The sequence below is a fragment of the Giraffa tippelskirchi genome, chromosome 12 (genome assembly GCF_054371585.1).
Source record: "Giraffa tippelskirchi isolate mGirTip1 chromosome 12, T2T-mGirTip1v1.2.pri, whole genome shotgun sequence".
In the NCBI taxonomy this organism is placed as follows: domain Eukaryota; kingdom Metazoa; phylum Chordata; class Mammalia; order Artiodactyla; family Giraffidae; genus Giraffa; species Giraffa tippelskirchi.
In genome coordinates, this window is record NC_137286.1 from 2,849,614 (window position 1) to 2,868,971 (window position 19,358).

The 19,358-nt window shown below is 48.7% G+C and overlaps 1 protein-coding gene across 4 annotated transcripts in view; it reads right to left on the reverse strand.

Moving 5' to 3' along the window:
- Positions 1-5,933: 5,933 nt before the first annotated feature.
- RCOR1 (REST corepressor 1) overlaps positions 5,934-19,358 on the reverse strand; it is a 117,741-nt gene continuing 104,316 nt past the window's right edge. For 2 of the 4 annotated variants that reach the window (XR_014070903.1, XR_014070902.1), the window contains 6 exons: positions 18,640-18,834; positions 13,427-13,504; positions 13,147-13,204; positions 12,248-12,474; positions 9,417-10,024; positions 5,934-9,117 (listed from right to left, as the gene is read on the reverse strand). Coding sequence is in view for 2 of the 4 variants with exons in the window: in XM_081548716.1 (XP_081404842.1) it covers positions 9,983-10,024; positions 12,248-12,474; positions 13,147-13,204; positions 13,427-13,504; positions 18,640-18,834 (600 nt within the window). In the remaining 2 variants the exon portion in view is untranslated. Of the gene's footprint in view, positions 10,025-12,247; positions 12,475-13,146; positions 13,205-13,426; positions 13,505-18,639; positions 18,835-19,358 lie in introns of all 4 variants that reach the window. The other 2 variants (XM_081548716.1, XM_081548715.1) reach the window with 1 other exon arrangement.

Sequence of the window (19,358 nt, forward strand, 5' to 3'; positions counted from 1 at the left end):
TTTTGTCTTTAATTTCTTGCAGCAACATTCTGTAGTTTTCAGTGTACAAACCTATTCCTTCCTTGGTTAAATCTATTGGTCAGTATTTTATTCTTTTTTAAGCCACTGTAAATGGAATTGTTTCCTTAATTTCCTTATCAGATTGTTCATTGTTAGTGTATAAAAATTATAGACTGATTTTTGTGTGCTGATTTTTTATCCTGGTACTTTGCTGCATTTATTGGTTTTAAGTTCCTTTGTAGAATCTTCAGGATTTTTTTACATATAAGATCATATCATCCATGAACTGAGATCATGTTACTTCCTTTTGTCCAATTTGGATGCCTCTTATTATTACTTTTTCTTGTCTAATTGCTCTGGCTAGGACATCCAGTACTACACTGGTGAAAGCAGGCATCCTTGCCTTCTTCCTGATCTTAAAGGAGGAGCTTTCACTCTTTCACCATTGAACATGATGTTCACTCATGTATGGCTTGTTATGCTCAACCCTTTGCCTTCTGGACGCTGGCGTTTCTCATGAGAAATCTGCTCATTATCTTACTGAGGATCCCTTATGTGTGCTGAGTTGCTTTTCTCTTCTCTTGCTGCTTTCCAGATTCTCTTGGCTTTTGACAGTCATTATAATGTGTCTTGGTGTGGGTCTCTGACTTCATCTTACCTGGAGCTCGTTGAGGTTCTTAGATGTTTGTATTTGTGTCTTCCGTAAAACTTGGAAAGTTCTTGGCCATTATTTCTTCAAATATCCTCTCTGCCCCTTTCTTTTTTGCCTCGCAGTGTGTACAGAAGGCGGTTGCAAAGCTTCTCCATAGGGTGGCAGAGTGTTCAGCTACAACAGAAAGCACAGGCTGATGCTCATGTTGTGACTGCTAAGGTTCTGTGGGGTAAAGCAAGTCCATGAGTAAGAAGAGTTGGGGTGAGTGACAGTGTGTGGTGAGGACACTGGGAGGTGTGACTCACTGAGGCCACTCCTCCAAGAGTCTTTCCTACCAGTGACATCAGAGAAAAGGGGTCATCAGGGCCACCTCTGTGGTCAGGGCCAGACAAGGGCAGAATTACTTCCTAGTGCTGCTGTGAAGAGGGCTGATGGAAGTCCGGGCCTCATGGTGCCACTGGGCAGGATTCATCAGGCACCACCAGGCCCTGGGCCCAGAGCCTCGGGCTGCAGAGGAGCCAAAGATCACCCCCCCCCCCAGGAGGAAGGGCCTGGGGGACCTCAATGGCTGGGCAGCTTGAAATGGGACAAGGTGGGGAAATTTCCAGAGTCCTCTCTGGACAGCCTGGTGCTGTGGGAGGAGATGGGGGTGACCTGGCCTTAGCTGAGGAGGACAGCTGGACACCAGGTCCAGTCAGCCCTGGGCACTATGCAGGTTCAGGGGCAGGTGCACGGTGACCAGCAGGGCATCCGAAACCAACTGTTGTGATGGCGGCGATGAAGAAATTGGGATCTGTTCTAGAGACAAGCTGCCCTGGGGACACACGTTCCCCTGCAGGAAGAGAGCGCGTCCACGGCCAGCATCGGCAGAGGCTGACGGTGGGCAAGGACACTCTAGCACCAGCTCTGGGGCCTGGACTCAAGATGGGGAGCTGGACCCTGCTTGCTGGCATTGGGGGGGCTCAGAATGGGCCTGGCCTTTGGGGCAGCCAAACTGAAGAGGCCCCCTCACCTTCCGCACAGCAGTTCAGCCACTCGGCAGTGGCCACAGCAGGAAGCCTGGCGAGGGGCTGTCTCAAGGCACGCCCACCAGCTGCCCGCTGAGTGACCTTGTGCTTGTCACTGCAGCGCTCCGGCCTCGGCTCCCGCAGACACGGGGGCGGGGGGACAGGGTGCACCTCCTTCACAGCGTAGTGTCCCCGAGCCTCAGAGAAGGGACGGCAGGGACCATCAGTGTCAGGTAGCTGTCTAGGAGAGAGGGTACAGAAGAAAATGGCTTCGGGGTTTTTTCTAATTCTGAACATACTAATTACAGGCACTGCCCATACAAGTATGTGAACATGGAGGCGCCTTGTCAGTAAATCCCTGTCTGACAAGAGCGCGCCACCAAAGCCACTGCAGTGCCACCGGTCTGAGGGTAGGAGATGGGGTTTGGGAAGAGAGACGAGGGTTCTGTCTGAAGGCCCACGAGCTGTGGAAAACTTGGTTTGTCCCCTGCTCACAGGAGATGAGGCAACACACACTCCTGAGAAAACAGGTCTTTGTGGAAGGGAAGGGTGAGCCTTCCGTGGGGCATCTCCTCTGCAGGACCCTGAGCTGGACTGAGCCATCTCCAGGCACTGCCTTGCGTAAGTCAGACGGCTATCGTCCCTGCTCCACAGATGAGGGGGCTGAGGGAGCGACTGAGGCTGTGTCCCGGGGCCTAAGGAGGAGGCCACGCAGTAGAGCAGAGCCTCCGGCATGTCCGGCACCAACTCAGGCCCTTCCTACTCGTCTAACTTGGGAAGACATTCTTCTCTTAGTCCCAGTCTCCTCTAAGACCAGGATGGTAGGCCCTTTGCGTGAGGCTGACATGAGCATTACATCAAACAAGACATGTGTGGTCCTTGGGGGCCAAGATCATCTTCAACAAATCAACCAATTAATACTAAATACCACAAATAATTTCCTATTTGTGATTATGAGGAATGTAAGAGCTAATTGCTGCTAGATTTACTTTTCAATCAGTTAAGTGTCACGAGCCCCCGTCTGCCAAATAACTTCATTCCATGAAGAGTCTTGGCAGGAGGACAAGGAGCCCCCTCCAGCAATGCCTGTCCTCAGGCACGACGTTTGGCCTGAGGTCAGGGGTCACCAGCAGCTGACAAGCCCCAAGGCCGGGGAATCCCTGACAGAAACCACAGCTGAGAGTCACATGGCAGCGTTCAGCCCTACCTCCTGCCCTCTGACCCTGAAGGCCAACTGGGCGGCCTGCAGGAGGGAGTCTGTGTGCAGTGCCCGCAGGTGACTTGGCTGCTCCCCGTCTCCAAGCAGCAGCAGCATTCACCAGCCTCAGCCTTGAGTGGGGACCCAGACTGACACAGGGATCACCAGGGAGCCACAGGAAGCTCCAACACCCTCCAATGGGTGGTGAGGAAACAGGCCCGTCCCACATAAACCACAGGGTCTTCAGGGACACCGGGCCAGCTGTCACTTCTTCTTCAACTGTCACCTCCTCAGGGACGCCTTCCAAGAATGCCCCAGGTGGGACGATCTCTCCCCACGGCTCACTTAGGTCTGAGAAGCACTGCCTGTGGCATCTCGGCTGGAAGGTGTCTGTGCAGCATCTCTGGCCAGGACCTTGGTCAGCCGGCGCGAGTGGCACATTACGCGGGCGGGGACGGAGGACTAGAAAACCAGGCTGCACAGAGTGCTCTCCAACCTCATTCCTAAGGTACCAGCACCAGACCTTTAATTCCAATTCACTTTCTCCCCAGTCCCTGGGCAATTCAAAAAAGGCAAATAGCTTGAGAAAGCAGCAAAAGGGCCCGGAAAACCCCAAACCTCAGCTCATCCATCTCTGGATGCCCAGGAGCCAGCGGCTGCAGAGTCCCCCTCCCCTCCGGGGGCAGCCATCACAGACCACAATGGGGCCTTTCATCCTGCACACAAGGGCCGGCAGGCGCTCTTTCTTCTTCTTCGATGCGCTGACCTCCCAGCTTTTTATTCCTCGAGCCTATTATTGCCAGTTGTGGGCACAGAGATGACTATGACAGTCCTGGATCTCATGAAAAGTTTATAAAACACCTCGGATCAAAACGTTTAATTATCACAGTGTTAGGAAGGGTACAGGGCAACAGACTGCTTCATTCACGGCTGACGGAAAGAGAGTGGTACAACCCCTCTGGGAGACACACAGCATTACATGTCAAGTGTCAAAGTGAACTGATTTCTGGACTCAAATTCCAATCTTAGGTATTTATTCCCACAACTACACTTGCCTGTAGGCAAGATGACACAGGCTGGCTCCAGTCTGCTGATATTACATGATTCTTCACGGACTATCAAATGACACAGTTTAAATAAACAATTACCGTGGTAACCGGATACCATGAAACCAGTGCAAAGGAATGAAGCAACTTCCTATCCAAGGGTTGGTGTAGAAGAAAAAGGTACCGCTGTGCAAGGTAAGAACAGTATACACAGTACAGTCGGCCTCTGCACCTGTGGACGGGGAACCTGTGGACAGGGAGAGCTGACTGTGCCCTGCTACACGAGCAGCTTGAGTATCCTTGGATTCTGGCGTCTGCGGGGTCCTAGAACCAATCCCCCACATACTGACGGAGAGACGACTGCACGTTTTCTGCATGGAAACGTTGAGTATGACACATGCAAGCGAGCATGCGTGCTTGTACACCTGCTGATACGCTCTCAGAGGAGACGCCAGAGCCGCAGCTCCCTGAAGGGCGGGTAGCTGGAGCACACAGGTGGGAGCTTACGTCCCACTGTCTGCCTTTTCTAACAAGCACACTGGTTACCTCTTCAAAGAAGAGCAAACACAAAGCCATTTCTTTGTGGTACAGTACGAAGAGGAAGTGCAGAGACGTGTTAAGTGGCAGAGGCCCCGAGACTGGTTCCTCTGCTGAAGGTGGAGGCCTGAGCTGCGGGTCAGGACTTCAGGGCCCTGCAGGGGGGTGTGGCGTCGTGGCCGAGAAAAGCACCGAGACTGGCCCTGCAGTAGGCATGTGATGTGGCTTAAGACAGAATGAAGGGCTTTTCTGGAATGAATGAGCTTTTCTGGAAGGCAGAGGGAGCGTTTTAAGCAGGAAGGGGCCCTGATTATGGCTGGGAGATGAGGGGGGAGAGCGAGCAGGAAAAGAGGCATGTCAGGGTCAAGATGAATTCCGAGTGAGAGCATCAGCTCAGGACACTGGGAGGGGCCTGAGCTGTCACTGGACGTAGTAATGGAGGAAGGCCCTCAAGCGGGGGTCAGAGGCAGGCGACACCGTTGTTTCTAGTTCCATGAGCTCGGAAACAGCAGTGCCACACACGGAGGAGGAGAACTCAGAGAAGCAGTGAGGGGCGGGAACTTCGTCAGAAGCCCAGACAGCCCTCACCGGGCCCGTCCCAGCAGCCAACGGTGGTCTCCTCTGTCCCTGCCCGCACACCCTCTTGGTCTCCCTCCTCCTCTGTCTCCTGCAGGAAAGCCCGGGCTCTGGCCTTGGCACTGGCTCCCTCTGGGTCTGGACCGGAGTCGCCTCCAGAGACATGTGCTGATGTCTCTGAGCCCCTTTCCCAGGGGCCACCTCCCGGCAGCACAGCACACACGCTCCGGGGACACTCAGCACAGTGACCGCGTCTGCCAGGCAAGGACCTGTGGAAAGCATCATGCAAACCCCGTTCGCTAAGGGAAGTCACCACAAAGAGCGAGCCCACCCATGTGTTTCACCTGTTGTGTGAGGCAAGGCTGATTTCTATACAAGCATTATCTGACCAAATCCTACATTCCGGCTAAAAATGACCACAGAGACGGCCACTGGGCACTCACAGAGTCCTCGTGATTCAGAGAGGCGCTGAGATCTGGGCCGTGTCCACTGGGCTGACCAGAGGCAACACAGGCAGTCATCTCACCTCTTCTCTGCCACAGTCCCGAGTCTGTGCTGAGGCCGGCAGCCATGAGTCAAAGCCCAGTGGAGCCGAAAAGAGAAAAACCACTAACAGGAAAAAAATTCCTCTCATCAAACCGATACATTTAAGTTCCCAACTATCACAAACATAATGAATTCATGTCCATTGATTTGATTCCAACCATAAGATCATCATATGTTATAAAATAAAAAATGTAGTTCAAGTAGATCTAACGGTTAAAAACAAAAGCACCCCTGGCCGTGTGCTCCCACTCAGTGCTGGGAATGGACGCTTTCAGAAACCCAAAGGCCCCGGGCAAGGGGCAGGGAAAACCCACTTGGTGTCAGTCAGGGTGGGGTGCTGCTTTGATGGAGCCTGGAGGGTCAGAACAGTCTTTTGTTTCGTATTTTATTACATCAATGGCTTGAAATTTTTTATTTAACTTCAGCAAATATTGGAAATAGAAAAATGAATTCTGCAGAATTTCACAAATAAATTTTTCGGTCTCTACTAACAAATGTTATCATTCGATGGCTAAGCAATTATAATGCTATAAACATTCACCACAATGAATGTGCTGAAATAGAAAACAGGCAAAAAGAGACATTAAAATATTACTTACAACAGCATTATTACAACGTATTTTCTTTAAAATTCCAACATGGATTTTTATCACTTCAAAAGATATACAGCATTTCCATTATATTTGCAAACTTAACCTTATACATCTTTTAAAATCTTGAAAAAATTTTTAAGCAATCTAAAAAGCACTTAGCAAAGTTGGTAAGTCTACGTAATGGAATACTATCCGCTCCAGTACAGACTTGAGTTCAGGAGAAGGGCTGTAAACACTCATTATCATACAACATGCATAGGCTGTACTGACCTTCCTTCGCTGGACTGTAACGTTACTGCAATTGTGCTTCACTATAAGGAGGAAAAGCTGCAGAGATGTGGGGAGTGGCAGAAAGAGGATTTGTTTTGAGCATTGCACAAGATCACTAGATTCAAATTAGCTAACGACCTCGAGTCAACTTGAGATAAAGTCTCACTTGATATCACAAGCTTGAATTCGGGGTCACTTGGTTTAGATCAGGCTAGACAAGAAACAAGAGGCTCTCGGGTGAGCTGGCTCCATCCGACCTTTGCTCATATAAGCAGGGATCCAGTTAGTGTAATGCACTATTTGGCTTATTTTTGGTATGCAATTATACCAATAGTACAATCTGATAATCAGAAAGACAAAAATAGGGCATAGCTGAAATTAAAGTGACAAGGAGCACACTTATAGTGGTGTGTGGTTAACAGTAAGCTTTTCAAACTCAACTACTTTTTCTTTTTCATTTTTTGATCGGAGGTTTACGACCATCAAAGGATCTGGCAGGTTAAAAACTATCCAAAGCCATCTTGAGGAACTGCTGTCTGGTAGGCGTGGATGCCCCGAGACGACGTTGGGAGGCGGGGGGTCTACACTAACCTCGGGATCCGGCCGACTCCGGCGCCGCCTGCCCCACGGCTCCCCACTTAGCACAAGCGCGGCGGGGCTGCTTCCTGCTTACGGAGCGATCCTACAGAATCCATCACTGTTTCAGACCAGTCAAAACAATATTCAAGTAACAAGGTGTTCAAATGAGTAAGTGAAAAAATGTTTACCTAACACTTTACACATCTACATAAAATTAAATAAAACAAACTTTTAATGCATATGCAATACAATTTATATCTTTCAGGATTTCTAAACTAAAAGGTAAACTATCATTTGCTTCAATGGTACTATATTTTGCACAATAACTTATACTTAGGAGAAATTTTCCACAAAAAATATATATAATTATGACATTCACATTGATAATTTTTAAGAGACAAAGCTTAAGTGAACGCTGCATCTGAAGCAGCTGTCATCATGGACCCTTACACATCCAAACACAACCTGCTGACACCCAAGTCTTGGTATGTTAAAAAGGGTCGTCCCATAAATAAGACCAAACCACTTCGCTTCTAAAGGGAAGTGATTTCTTGCATTTACAACATCATTGCAAAGACAGTGTAATGAAACAGTTTAAAACACAGTGCTATCTTATGCATGAAACTACAACAAAGGCAGTCAGGCAAAGACAACTATCTTTTTTCCTTCTAGCAAATAAAAACAACACACCCCTTTTCCCTTGGCGAGAAAGCCAAAACTCAGTGGCCATGATGGCAAAGTACACCAGCACCGTGACTCTTCGGGACTGGAGACCACCTGCTGCCAGGAGCCAGGTCAGGGGACGTCTGAGCACAGATGGGCCTGGCACTGCCGGTGTGCCTGCCGCGCAGCACAGACCAGCACCAACCCTGAAGCACTGCCAAGCGGGATCGACTCTTGAGGGAAAGAGCCTGGGGGTGAAGAGAGGAAGCACGACTGGCAGAGAGACCGCTGCAGCGAGGTGCCACGGCTTCTCTAACAAGGAAGGAGGTCTGGAGAAGAGGCCAGGCGCAGCGGGAGCTCCTTCAGGCCTACTGTCCCCTTTCAGCAATGTGCAGAACTCCTGCCACCTCTCGCCCGTTTTTTCCTGCCATGTTCCAATTAGGCAGCACGCTCATGACAAAAACAAGACGGACCGTGCACAGTGACCACTGTTACTGTGCTGCCCGCCTTGCAAGAGCGGCAGGGATGCCTGGCTCCTTGGAAGCTCTTCCTCACCAGCCCTTACGTGACCAGCAGACACTGCGTGCAGGGACAGGTGATGGGCACCAGGAACGTCCCGTCTCACTTCCCTTCTGATAACCTTTCTCCAGATTTCAAAAAAGAAGTACAATTCCAAACATTCTAGGTGTCTTGCTGACCCTCTTCCTAAAGAGAAGATCAGCTGACTTAAGAAAAAAAAAAAGCAAAAAAAAAAGCAAGGTGCGTGGGAGTCAAAACAACAAATTTTAATTGCATATTTCAAATTCTGAAGAATTCTGTTTATGCCTTAAAGCATCTGGAATTTTTTTCTTTTTGGTATTGAAAGCACAAAAAATACTTCATTGATGCAAAAACCAACAACAAAAAAGCTCCTTCCACATATTTAGTGCAGACTGAACCGACCATGGGACAGGGAATGGGGCACACCAGGATGCACGGCGCAGTCTACCCTCGGCCCCTCCACAGGCCCATGGTTTGGCAAGAGAATAAAAGTGATTCTGAAAGTTTTAGAACATCTGTTAAATATCTGTACTTGTCCCCAGCCCAACCAAAAGGCATCACATACCCCTTTGCAGATGGTTTCTTCCCACCTGGCCTCACTAGAACCAGTGACGGAGCACGTCCCTGCCTGTTCTGTAACATTGGGGGGGTGGTGCTTGCATGGTCATGCCAGCATGTGACAGATGAGAGGCCGCGTGGAGAGAGGGGCAAGAGGCCAGGCGTACCAAGAGGACGGCGCCCAAGGAGCACGGAGCTTTGAGAAAACCGTCACCAGCGAGCCTCACCCTTCATTACTGCCCCACGTGACACCGAGCATCTGCTCAGTCAAGCACCTGCAGCAAGGCCTCCCCGTCTCATCTCAGTGACGTCATCTTTGGCAAGCAGTCAACTTTAAAGAAGAAATAAGACACTGGAACAGAAAAGAGGGTTGAAAACATGGTTGCCAAAAGGAGAAGGCACCAATTCCCAATGTACAAGCACCAGGTACAGTGTATGGACACTCTTGGAGCTGGGGGCGGGCAGGGTAAGGAGAAGACAGGGCGGCGCCCGTCCCGGGGTGACTAAGCTGAAGGCAGCGAGTGCTGGGGTCCACGATCCCTTTAAGCTACAGTGTCCAAGGACAGTGCAGAGAATGAGCTTTCTACCACGCGGGCAGGGAGAGGGGAGAGGTTTAAGCCAAGTGAATTTATAAACCATAATTATACCTACATTGAGGGAAAGGGGAGTTGTATCAAGCTGTTTGGCACGATAAAGGTTATGACGCAGTCTGCCAATATGCGATGATTTCCGAAGAAGCATGGTATCACTTAGGTGGATGCCTCAGAAAAGAACAAAGGAAACTTCCCAGAAGGCCAACGGGTCACAGTTTCTCTGAAAATTACATTATGCACAAAGTAGGGACTGCAGGCCATGCAGGAACAGAGTTGCACCTCCGAGTGACTCCTTGTTCCGAAGCCGCCAACAGGGAAGAGCTGCCGTAGGTGGGCCGGGGCTCCGTGGGGGTGGCGGGCCCCGGCGTCGCAGGAGCGTGCAGGCCACAGGGTCCCCGCACGGAGGCGGAGCGAGAGACACGGAGCGCTCTCGGGGAAGCGGCCCCGCACGTCGGACGAGCGGAGAATTAAGGCAGGTGGAGCCCAGGACTGCGAGTGTGTGCCTTTTTGGTAATAGCTGCTTGTCCACAGAGCTGTGATGCGGATGGCTGGGTGAAGTCTGGAGGTACCTGAATCCTGGAAAATGCAGGCGTCCACACCAAGCGCTCAAGCCACCAGAGTGTCTCAGGAGGCAGACGCGTATCTGACGTCAAGAACAGAAGCAGCCTGAGCGAGGAGGAAACAGAGAAGCAAAGACAGGTCACCAGAACGCGCTGCTGACTCTGGTCTGGGGCAGCCCCCCTACCCTGTCCAGCCCCACGGCTCCAAGGCCAGGGCGTGGAGGCAGAGGCTGCGCCAGGCCGTGTGGGCAGGTGGGTAGGCCTCCACGGCCACGTGCCTGGAGCTCCAGGCCCAGCTCTGCCCTCCCAGCCGTGTGTCTGGGGTGAGTTATCAGTGTCCTCGTCAGCAGAAGGCACCCAACCCTGCGGTCCACCTCACAGGGTTAAGAGGGACCCCCGCACAGAGCCTGCAGGCGCACTGCTGGGAGTCCCAGCAGCCACTGGCAGGATGTGTGGCACCCACCCTGTTCAGCAGACAGCCACAATGTAAAGATCCTAGGATCGTCTTATAAACTTCACAGGCCTTTCTAATTCTCTACTCACTCCAGTATTCTTGGGCCTCCCTTGTGGCTCAGCTGGTAAAGTATCCACCTGCAATGAGGGAGACCTGGGTTCTGTCCCTGGGTTGGGAAGATCCCTAGAGAAGGGAAAGGCTACCCACTCCAGTATTCCGGCCTGGAGAATTCTAATGTGAGCACTAATTTACTCATCACTTTATCATCAAAATCTTCCCCAAACAAGGTAGGAAGGACTTGAAGTTACTTCTGTTTTGCCCTGTGACTCTTTGCTCCCGGAGCCTGGCTGCAGAACTTGGAGGCCCCCAACCTGTGCGTGCATGAGCCTTGTGAGGAGGGCGCCCTGAGAGCATGGCTCTGCCAGCCACCCCCACCCACTGCATCTATGTGCCAATTTGAGAAAGGGCCTTGAGGCATCTACACCTGTCAGAAGAGGTAGTTTCAGAAGCATACTAATTTTATTAGACTATTTAGATTTTGCTACCAGAAAATACTTGCAGTCGTGTGCACAGTCTCTAGTGCTGGCAGTACAAGTGGTTCCTTGACTCACACTCACCCAGCCCAGCCTGCCCACGAACAGGACAGCACTCAATCGCTCTACACTTTTAAGTGAGAATATTTACCTCCAAACCAGTCACCTTCAGTGTCATTCCACGCCTTTCTGACACCTCCCCGGACTCCATCTGTGCCCGCCCCTCTCCAGAGAAACCCTGAGTCTCACACGCTCAACCCTCGTGGGCTACTCTCCCTCCTCAGCTCCAAAGGAAGAAAGCCCATAGCTGACAGACGGCCACAAACTTCTCAAATCTGTCTGCACTGCATAAACATGTAAGACCCGTGGGCAGGCCGGACACCAGCAGACATCTTTCTGAGCTGCTGGACTCCACAGGAATGGAGAAATTACAAGCACACTAAGTTCTGAGCACTGATCAGACAGACAATTAGCCAGTTCCCTTAGGCCCTTGGTGGACACAGAAAAGCAGCTGATCCTTACAGATTAATTTCCTTCTGCAGGCTAACATACAGAGACTGGAAAACCAGGGTGGCAAAGCAGGAGGCCTGGTGCCTTAAGAAGCATAAGAAGAAAGGGACTAAAGAAAAGGAAGGACAGACCTTCTGGGCTAGCAAGACAGGAAGAAACGTCAGCTGACAGATTAAGCCAATCAACGGATCAGGTCTAAGAAAATGATGACTCTGGGTCCTCAGTCGGCGATCACATTTTTGATGCTAACTCTGCTGGGGCTGGCTATGATGAAATCTGAAGAGGAAAGAGATCTGAGCTTCCTATCATTTCTGCTTCATGAGCCTTAAGTCAGAAAACAGACTTGGAAGAAAGCTTTCATTCCCCAAGTTCTAATGGCCCTTCCCCAGTAATCCTCATGTTCTCAATGCTTCCTGAACTGAGTCCAGGACACATCAGGAGCCTGCAGTCACCCCTGTGAGCTCACACACCTCACAGGGGATGACATACAGTTCACACGACTGCACTCTACCTATCCTCAAGGCACTTCTAACTTACCGTTTTAGGGCCAAGTGGCTACTGTATTTAAGGAAATACTGGTAATGTGAAATATTCTATGGCTAGAGAAAGTAGGGTGGACTTAGGAATTTGTCCAGGAATTAAAACGTGAATAACGTACACAGTGACCAAGAAGTGACTAAAGTCAACATATATTACAGCATTTACGGGTTAAGAGTCGTTACTGACACAGCTGAAGCCTGAATCTATTTCTACAGCTAGAAAAGGTCATCAGTGAAGAAAGTAACTGGAGGTCGAGCATGAATCCTGCAGAGACCAGCTGCTTCAGGCTTACCTCGTCGTCCTCCTCAGGCAGCTTGATGGAGCTGTCTGGGGACTTGACAGGTTTCTGGTTACTGGGACCATTCTCTTCTTTCCCGTGCTCTGCCTCCCATTCTTGTAAAACTTCATCTATGTTGAAGCGGCGTCGATAATTTACAAAAAAGTTTTTCACTTGCACCACTGATTTGTTCCCAATCACATCTGAGATGGCCTGGAAGTCTCGGCCGTACTTCCTGATGGCTAAGGGTGGAAAAAAGCATCATTTTCAACACAAGAGAAAAATAATAAAACACACACTCACACACACACTTGAGACTCACCCCTGATCCAGATAAGGCAGAACGGGGGCTCCTAACAGCAGACACTATCTTAGCGTAGAAACCAGTGGGAAGAGCAGCGTGGCAGTCCACGCGCGAGAGCGGTCACGCACTCCGCGTGGCCTGTCGTGTAGGGCCTGCCTGCACCTTCTCACCACCCCACATGGTCACCCAGCAGCTATCCTGTGCTGTGGACATTCAACACTGGCCTTTCCAGGGTCCCAGGACTAGAACACCTCCAACCTTACAGCCCTAACCCTCAGTCTGTCCTTTCTGACTACTCAGAACCCAACAAGCAGCTGCTAAAATGAAACATGCCTTTAGACACAGAGACTTCCAGATTAATTTTTACATCTTGTGAGACACGGGAAAGGAAAAAAGCAAAGCCCAAAGGGAACGCAGAAATTCAGCTAATATGACGTCCGCTAGAAGGATGTAAGCTCACAGGAGTCTGTTAAAGGTGAACAATGTGCTGGGAGCAGGCTGGGGCACAACTCCCTCCTGAGGCGACTGCTCTGCCTAAGCTCTCTGTTTATAAGCAAAGCTTCTAAGTTTCTAAGTACAAGCTTCTTGTTTGTAAGTACAAGCTTCCTACCTTGTACGGCAAGCAGCTGCTCTTCCGTGGTCCAGCGGGCGTTGCATTTCTGAATGACCTGGACATCCAAATGAGTCCTGTTAGCATACTACATTTAGGCACGGGCATGCCCTTATGAAGATTAATCAATCTTATATCAGAACGTTAACATCAACTAGGGTTATAATAAATGATGTCTATACCTCTCCTTCTAGGAGATGTGTACTGGAGACACAAAGAGTAAATTCTTAAACACATAAACTCAGGTGTGACTTCAAAGATGATATTTACATAATCTTACCTCTGGAAGTCGGTATGGTTCTATTCCACCATCAAGTTTTTCTTTTAGAGCACTATTCGTCTGTTTAATATTCTGAATCTAAGAGAAACAAGATTCTCATTTTAAAAACGAAAGACTTTGATAAAGGTATGAAAAGAAAACAAAACTACGGAAGTTAAGAGAGACAAAAAACCAAGAGGAAAGAAGTTCCTGGTCTATACAAATACAAGGTCCATATCACATCCTTTGAGAGCAGCTAACTATTAATAGATGTTTTAATTAACTTGCTGAGGGCAACAGACAAGGAACAAACAAGGAAGGGATGGTGGTAAGGAGGTTCTTGCACACACAATCCTAACCCAACAGCTGGTTAACAGGTGCCCACCTGGGCAGCAGAGGCACAGTCTGAGTCTGACACCAAACACAGCGCCTGGGCCCCCACCACACAGAATGGAGCTGAAGGAACACAGCAGGCACAGTGAGGGCAGAACCCACCTTTCAGACTTCTTTAATAGGGAAGGAAAAAAAATGCTATTTTTCCACGAGCCTAATTTTGAGCAACTGTAACTTCTTCATTTTCTCACAAATTATCTTTTCCACATTCTTGCTTTGATTCAGTGGACCTAATCTTTCACTGAGCTTGCCTATTCAAAAGAAAGACACAACAGGACAAACCATTCCATCAATCCAGGGCTGCTCCTTAATTCTGCTCAGACTCCTGAGCAAGCTGGTTCACAGATGGGGCCCTTCTCGCTCCACTCTAGGCAGAGAGGACTTTCTGTGCCAAGCACCCGGGGAACTCTGGCCCTAGCACTTTCATTCTTGAATATCACTTGAGCAAATAAGAAAGCAAGCAGAGAAACAGGTTCCTTTTCCCAAGGGAAACACCAAAAACATTTTGTGAGCAGAAAGTGCCCTAGGCAAATGAAGAAAAGCAGCACTCTCAGAGCCAGGAAAGAGGCGGGAGATGAGTGGAGATACTGTCATATGGGCACTTCTAATACTTGTCTCTCTAAAACTTTTCATACTTACACAATTTTCAAAAATCCCACTTTCAACTACTTACATTTCATTGATTTCCAGTTTCACAGAACCTTTCCTCCTGTGTTTTACTTTTCAAAGGTTTAAAGGCATCGGGCAGGGGGGGAGGGGTACAGGAAAGATTTTTTGATGCTATGGGACCAGCAGGCAAGTAAATAAGACCAGCACTCCTAAGGACCAGAACCGCCCATCTGCCTTTAGTGAGCGCCTAAAAGTCTACCAGACATGCAGCCCACTCCAAATCTTTTGATACCCACGCCGCATCGGAACACAAAACAGCTGAAAAGAAAAATGTTGGAAACATGCACAGAATTTACTCCACAGTAAAAACCATAAACCAGGACCGCGCTTTACTGAAATTGGCGTTAGTTTATTTTGAAAAGGTATACATCAGAAGAAAATACCTGAAACTTACCCAGAGTAAGTGATTCCAAGCTCTCAGACCAGCATTAGTTAATAGAACACTCTCTGACAATAAAGAGCACAATCTTAGATTCTTCTCAGACCTTGCAGTTACCAACAACCCACAAAATACTGCAGGGCACTCAGATTATGCTCCCTGAGTTCTGAAAATGAGGCCTAGGAACTTCCAACATGCAATGAGCAAATTCTCAAGTCAGGGGTCTAAAACACCCCATGTTTCCCCCTCCTCAGGCACTCCAGTTACCCTATTCATTCTAGCTGGCTGTTTATAATATATGATACAAAGCTGAGAGAGTGCTTGAGATCTATCTATCCATCTATATTGCACTGGGGTTAAGTGACATGCATCTTCCAAGGAGACCAATCTGTTTAAGTAACACATGCATTTTCTAAAATCAGTGGATAAAAAAGCATAGACATTAAATGAGTGGCTACAAGGTAAAATATCCACAAGTTCTGAACTAAAAGTTAGCTCAATATTCTCATTTACTTACAGGCCTGCTTCTAATCATTTGTGTTTACTATCAGTGTAAGAATAGGGGTTAGTTGACAGAATTATGCCAACTGGAAAGGAAGCCAGAGTGGCAACAAGCTGGTAAGACACAGGATAAGAAAGTAACCAGCATGGAAAAAAGAACCAAACAAAGCAGTCCACCTGGCTTGAGGTCTTACCAAGGGCTCCTGGCTGAACACAACTTTCTTTTTCCTGCTTTACTGGGTATTCAGTGATTCTTCTCTGATGTCAGACCTTTTCATTCCTTCCACCCAGCAAGTCCTGATGCAACAGGCAGTGTCTGTTGGCTAACCTGACACCGTCCCCAGTCCCCGTCTCACTTGTATCTTTGACAGCGACTGAGGATCTCCTTGGAGCTGGGAGGAGCTGGGCTGCAGAGCCCTGGCTCATAGAACGTCTAGGAGGTTCTAGGGAGGCAAGAGCTTTTCCTGCTGAAAGGGACAGAAGGGTCAGCTCGCTCTGCCCGCCCCGCCCCCTTTCTTACTGCCCTGAATGCAGACACAAAGGTGATGAAATGGCTTCTGCAGCATCCAGCGTGAGGCCACGAGCAAGATGAAAACTGTAAAAGCTAAGGATGCAGGAAACTCTGAAAGAATCTGGGGCCTCTGAGAACAGCACTGAACAGAGGACCTAACCAGCAACCACTGTTGTTGGAATTTCTTGCTATTTTATAAAAAGAAAAAAGAAACAAACAAACAGCTCACTGTTTGAGCCATTGTTAGCCACGCTTTCTGTTACCATCAGATGAGTGTGTCCCTGACATACGACCAGATGTGGGGGCACCCAGAACACAAGGCCCACCGTGTGACTGACTGCCATGGACGTCTGGGAGTGCAGCTGGCAGGAAAGATAAAGGCTGCAGAAGGCAAACAACTGGCCTCATCTCCCAGTAACTGAAGACTGAGAATTCGCTCTTTAGTAATGTCAACTCTGGGCAGCTACCTTCAAATAAAACATTCCTGCTCTTGATCCTGGCTCTGAAAACTGAAGGCTCTCTATCTACCAGACAAGAGACTCAGTAACAGCTCTGTATGAAAGGGTCTCATCCCCTTTCCACGTTGATACTGCACAGCAAGCATCAGAAACTCACCTGGCTGCGGGACTGAAGCCCCGGGAGAGGGAGATGAAATGCAGAGAGGAGCCCCAGCCCTAACCAGAGAGCCCTCCCCGCACAAACGCAGCATACCAAGTCCTCATGCATCCTGTATGATCAGGCAGACAAGGATGAATCTCCTTGTTTGAGAAGAAGCCCAGAAAGATTAACTGATTCTTCTAAGGTTAGAATACAGCTCTGCCAGCAGCTGGGACAGATGGCCAAGCCCATGAGTCCACGAGGCTGGCTTGGTCCTGGGCTGTACGCGTCCTGCACCAGAGGACAGACGGGCCACAGAGCAGGCCACCCTGCTCTTCTCATCTCATCCAAGTGGCGTGAACTGCCAGTCCACAGTTCACCTTGAAGGCAGGGTGGGGGTGGGGGAGATGACTAAGGCAAGGACAACACTGGGCCACTCGGCTGACTCTTCAGTTTGACTTCTATGCAAAATCAGACCAAAAGGATGAGTCATTTCCCACACGAGGCACACATAATCAGGAAAGGATTCATTTCAGAAGCACAATTCTTTACAAGAGCAGCAAACAAGTACCAAGCATGTAGGAGCAACTCTAATAAAGGAACAGAAGACGCGTTCCCATCAAGAACTATGAGACTCTGGGAGAAACAAGATCACAGAAGTGTGGGACAAACCACGCTCATGGGTGAGAAGACTTAACTCTCTACCTTGATCTATAGATTCAACACCACCCCAATCAAAACTCTAGTAGAATTACTTTCCTGGAAATTGTGAAGGTGATTCTAAGTTTTATATGGAAACACAAGGGCAGGGATCCATGACAACGTTGGAAGACTCCCCTACCATGAAGCGCCATTTATGATCTGTGTATCGTCAGGACCATGCAGTGCTGGTGAAGAAAGGACAAACACAACTCCAGACCCGACCCATACACAAGATGGACACTAGATTTAAAACAAAGGTCCCACTGCCTTCTGACAGGAAGAGGGTAGTCTTTGAATAGCGCTTGGTATGAATAGCGCTTGGTAAACTAGATATTCATGTGGGAAAAAAAAAAAGCAATCCCACACGTAACAACAAAGAAAAACATGCCAGGTAAACTGAAGATCAAAACGCAAAAGGCAAAACAAAGCTTGTAACACAGTGCCTCAGGACCTCAGGAAGGGTTCCTAACACAACTCGAGAGCACCCACCACACAAGGCAAGAACGAGAAACTGGACCACCTCAAAACTAAGAGCCTCAGTTCATCAAAGACATTACTAGGAGGGACTGTGGCAGTCCAGTGGCTAAGACTCCGCACCCCCAATGCAGGGCGCCCAGGTTCGACCCTTGGTCAGGGAACTAGATCCCACAGCCGCACCTGAGAATTCGCATGCCACAGGTTAAGACCTGGTGCAGCCAAATAAACAAATACTAAGAAAAAAAAAGATACCACTGAGTGAGTGAAAGGCAGGCCTCCAAGTGAGGACATGAGACAAGCCCCTGCCAGCCCTGTAACTCCACAACGTGGTCACGACAGAGCGGTGGGGGGAGAGTCTGCTGGTGTCCAGTGGGCGGAAGCCAAAGCTGCTGCCAAATGTCCCGCAAGACACAGAACAACTCCCCACAAAAAGAGTTATCTGGCCCAAAAAGTCAGCTGTGCTACGATTAGGAAATCCTGCCGTGGTGCAACCAACACTCACACAAAGGGACACAACCAGCCTGGGAGACAGTTCTCTAGTGCTAGACGTGTGTGCACGCTCAACAACCTGGCTATTGTACCCTGAGAGGTGTCTGCAACAAGCATACACACACAACGCACCAAGAGGCACATAAACCACGTTCCTATCCGTACCCAGTGTTAACAGTCAACAAGGGGAGACAACCCAAACTCAAAGTAAAATAGGAGCAGGGACCAAGGGGAGATGAACGGGGTGCCGGAGACCACATTCCAGGTCTTGACCAGACAGAGGCAATGCGGGTGTGTTCATGTTATGAAAATCATTGAGATCTGTATCTAGATCGATACGGATATGTAAAATTCCAATTTCATGGTTAAGTTAGGAGAAAAAATAATCAACAGGCCTAAGATCCTCTGTCCAATTCCTTAGAGACAGAACACCCCTCTGAGACTCGTGAAGTGAGTGAGTAGCGAATGTGCGACTGCAGCGCAGGGCGCTCTGCGCCAGGATGGGGTGCACGGCACCTGTCGTTTGATCGACACCAGCTCCAGGTCCAGTTGTCTCAGCACCGTGGTAGCGGCAGTGGCATTGGCAGAAACAGCCTCCACGTCTTCTTGAGAAAGAAACATTCCTTTTGGAGGTTTCCTTTTTGCTCTATTTTTAGCTTGAGTACTATGTTTTTCCTTTTTGATCTGAGGAATCGTCTCAGTAGGGGGCACCTGCATGGTACACATATTTGATAAATGAGAAACTGAAAACATTAAAATGTCAAATGAATAGCAATAAGCATATTTTAACATGGTTCCAAACACTCTAAGACAAATACCATGCCATACCAAAATAACCATCCACAAATTCTAAAACACAGTCAACAGACAAAGACCACTAGCTAAATAAACAACTCACGGTGGACTCCACTTCCTGCCTTTACAGATACAGCTTTATCTATAAACCTCTGACAAGAAGCATCCCCAGCTTCTGGGAGGAATACAGGAAAAAAAATAACCTGTGCTCCCTTCTGGTGAGCTGTGTATATACGAATGAGGAATGATTTCACCCTAACAGTCCCTAGCAATGTAGACAAACATATGGCCACAGAAAGAAAAAAAATGATTCAGCACATGTATAAGGATCCATTTAAATTCCTTAAATCTTTATAAAAGGTTATAAAAATAAAAACTTCAATATGAAACTTGTTTATATACCCCTTTTTTGGGATGACACACGTTTCATGGCATGTAAC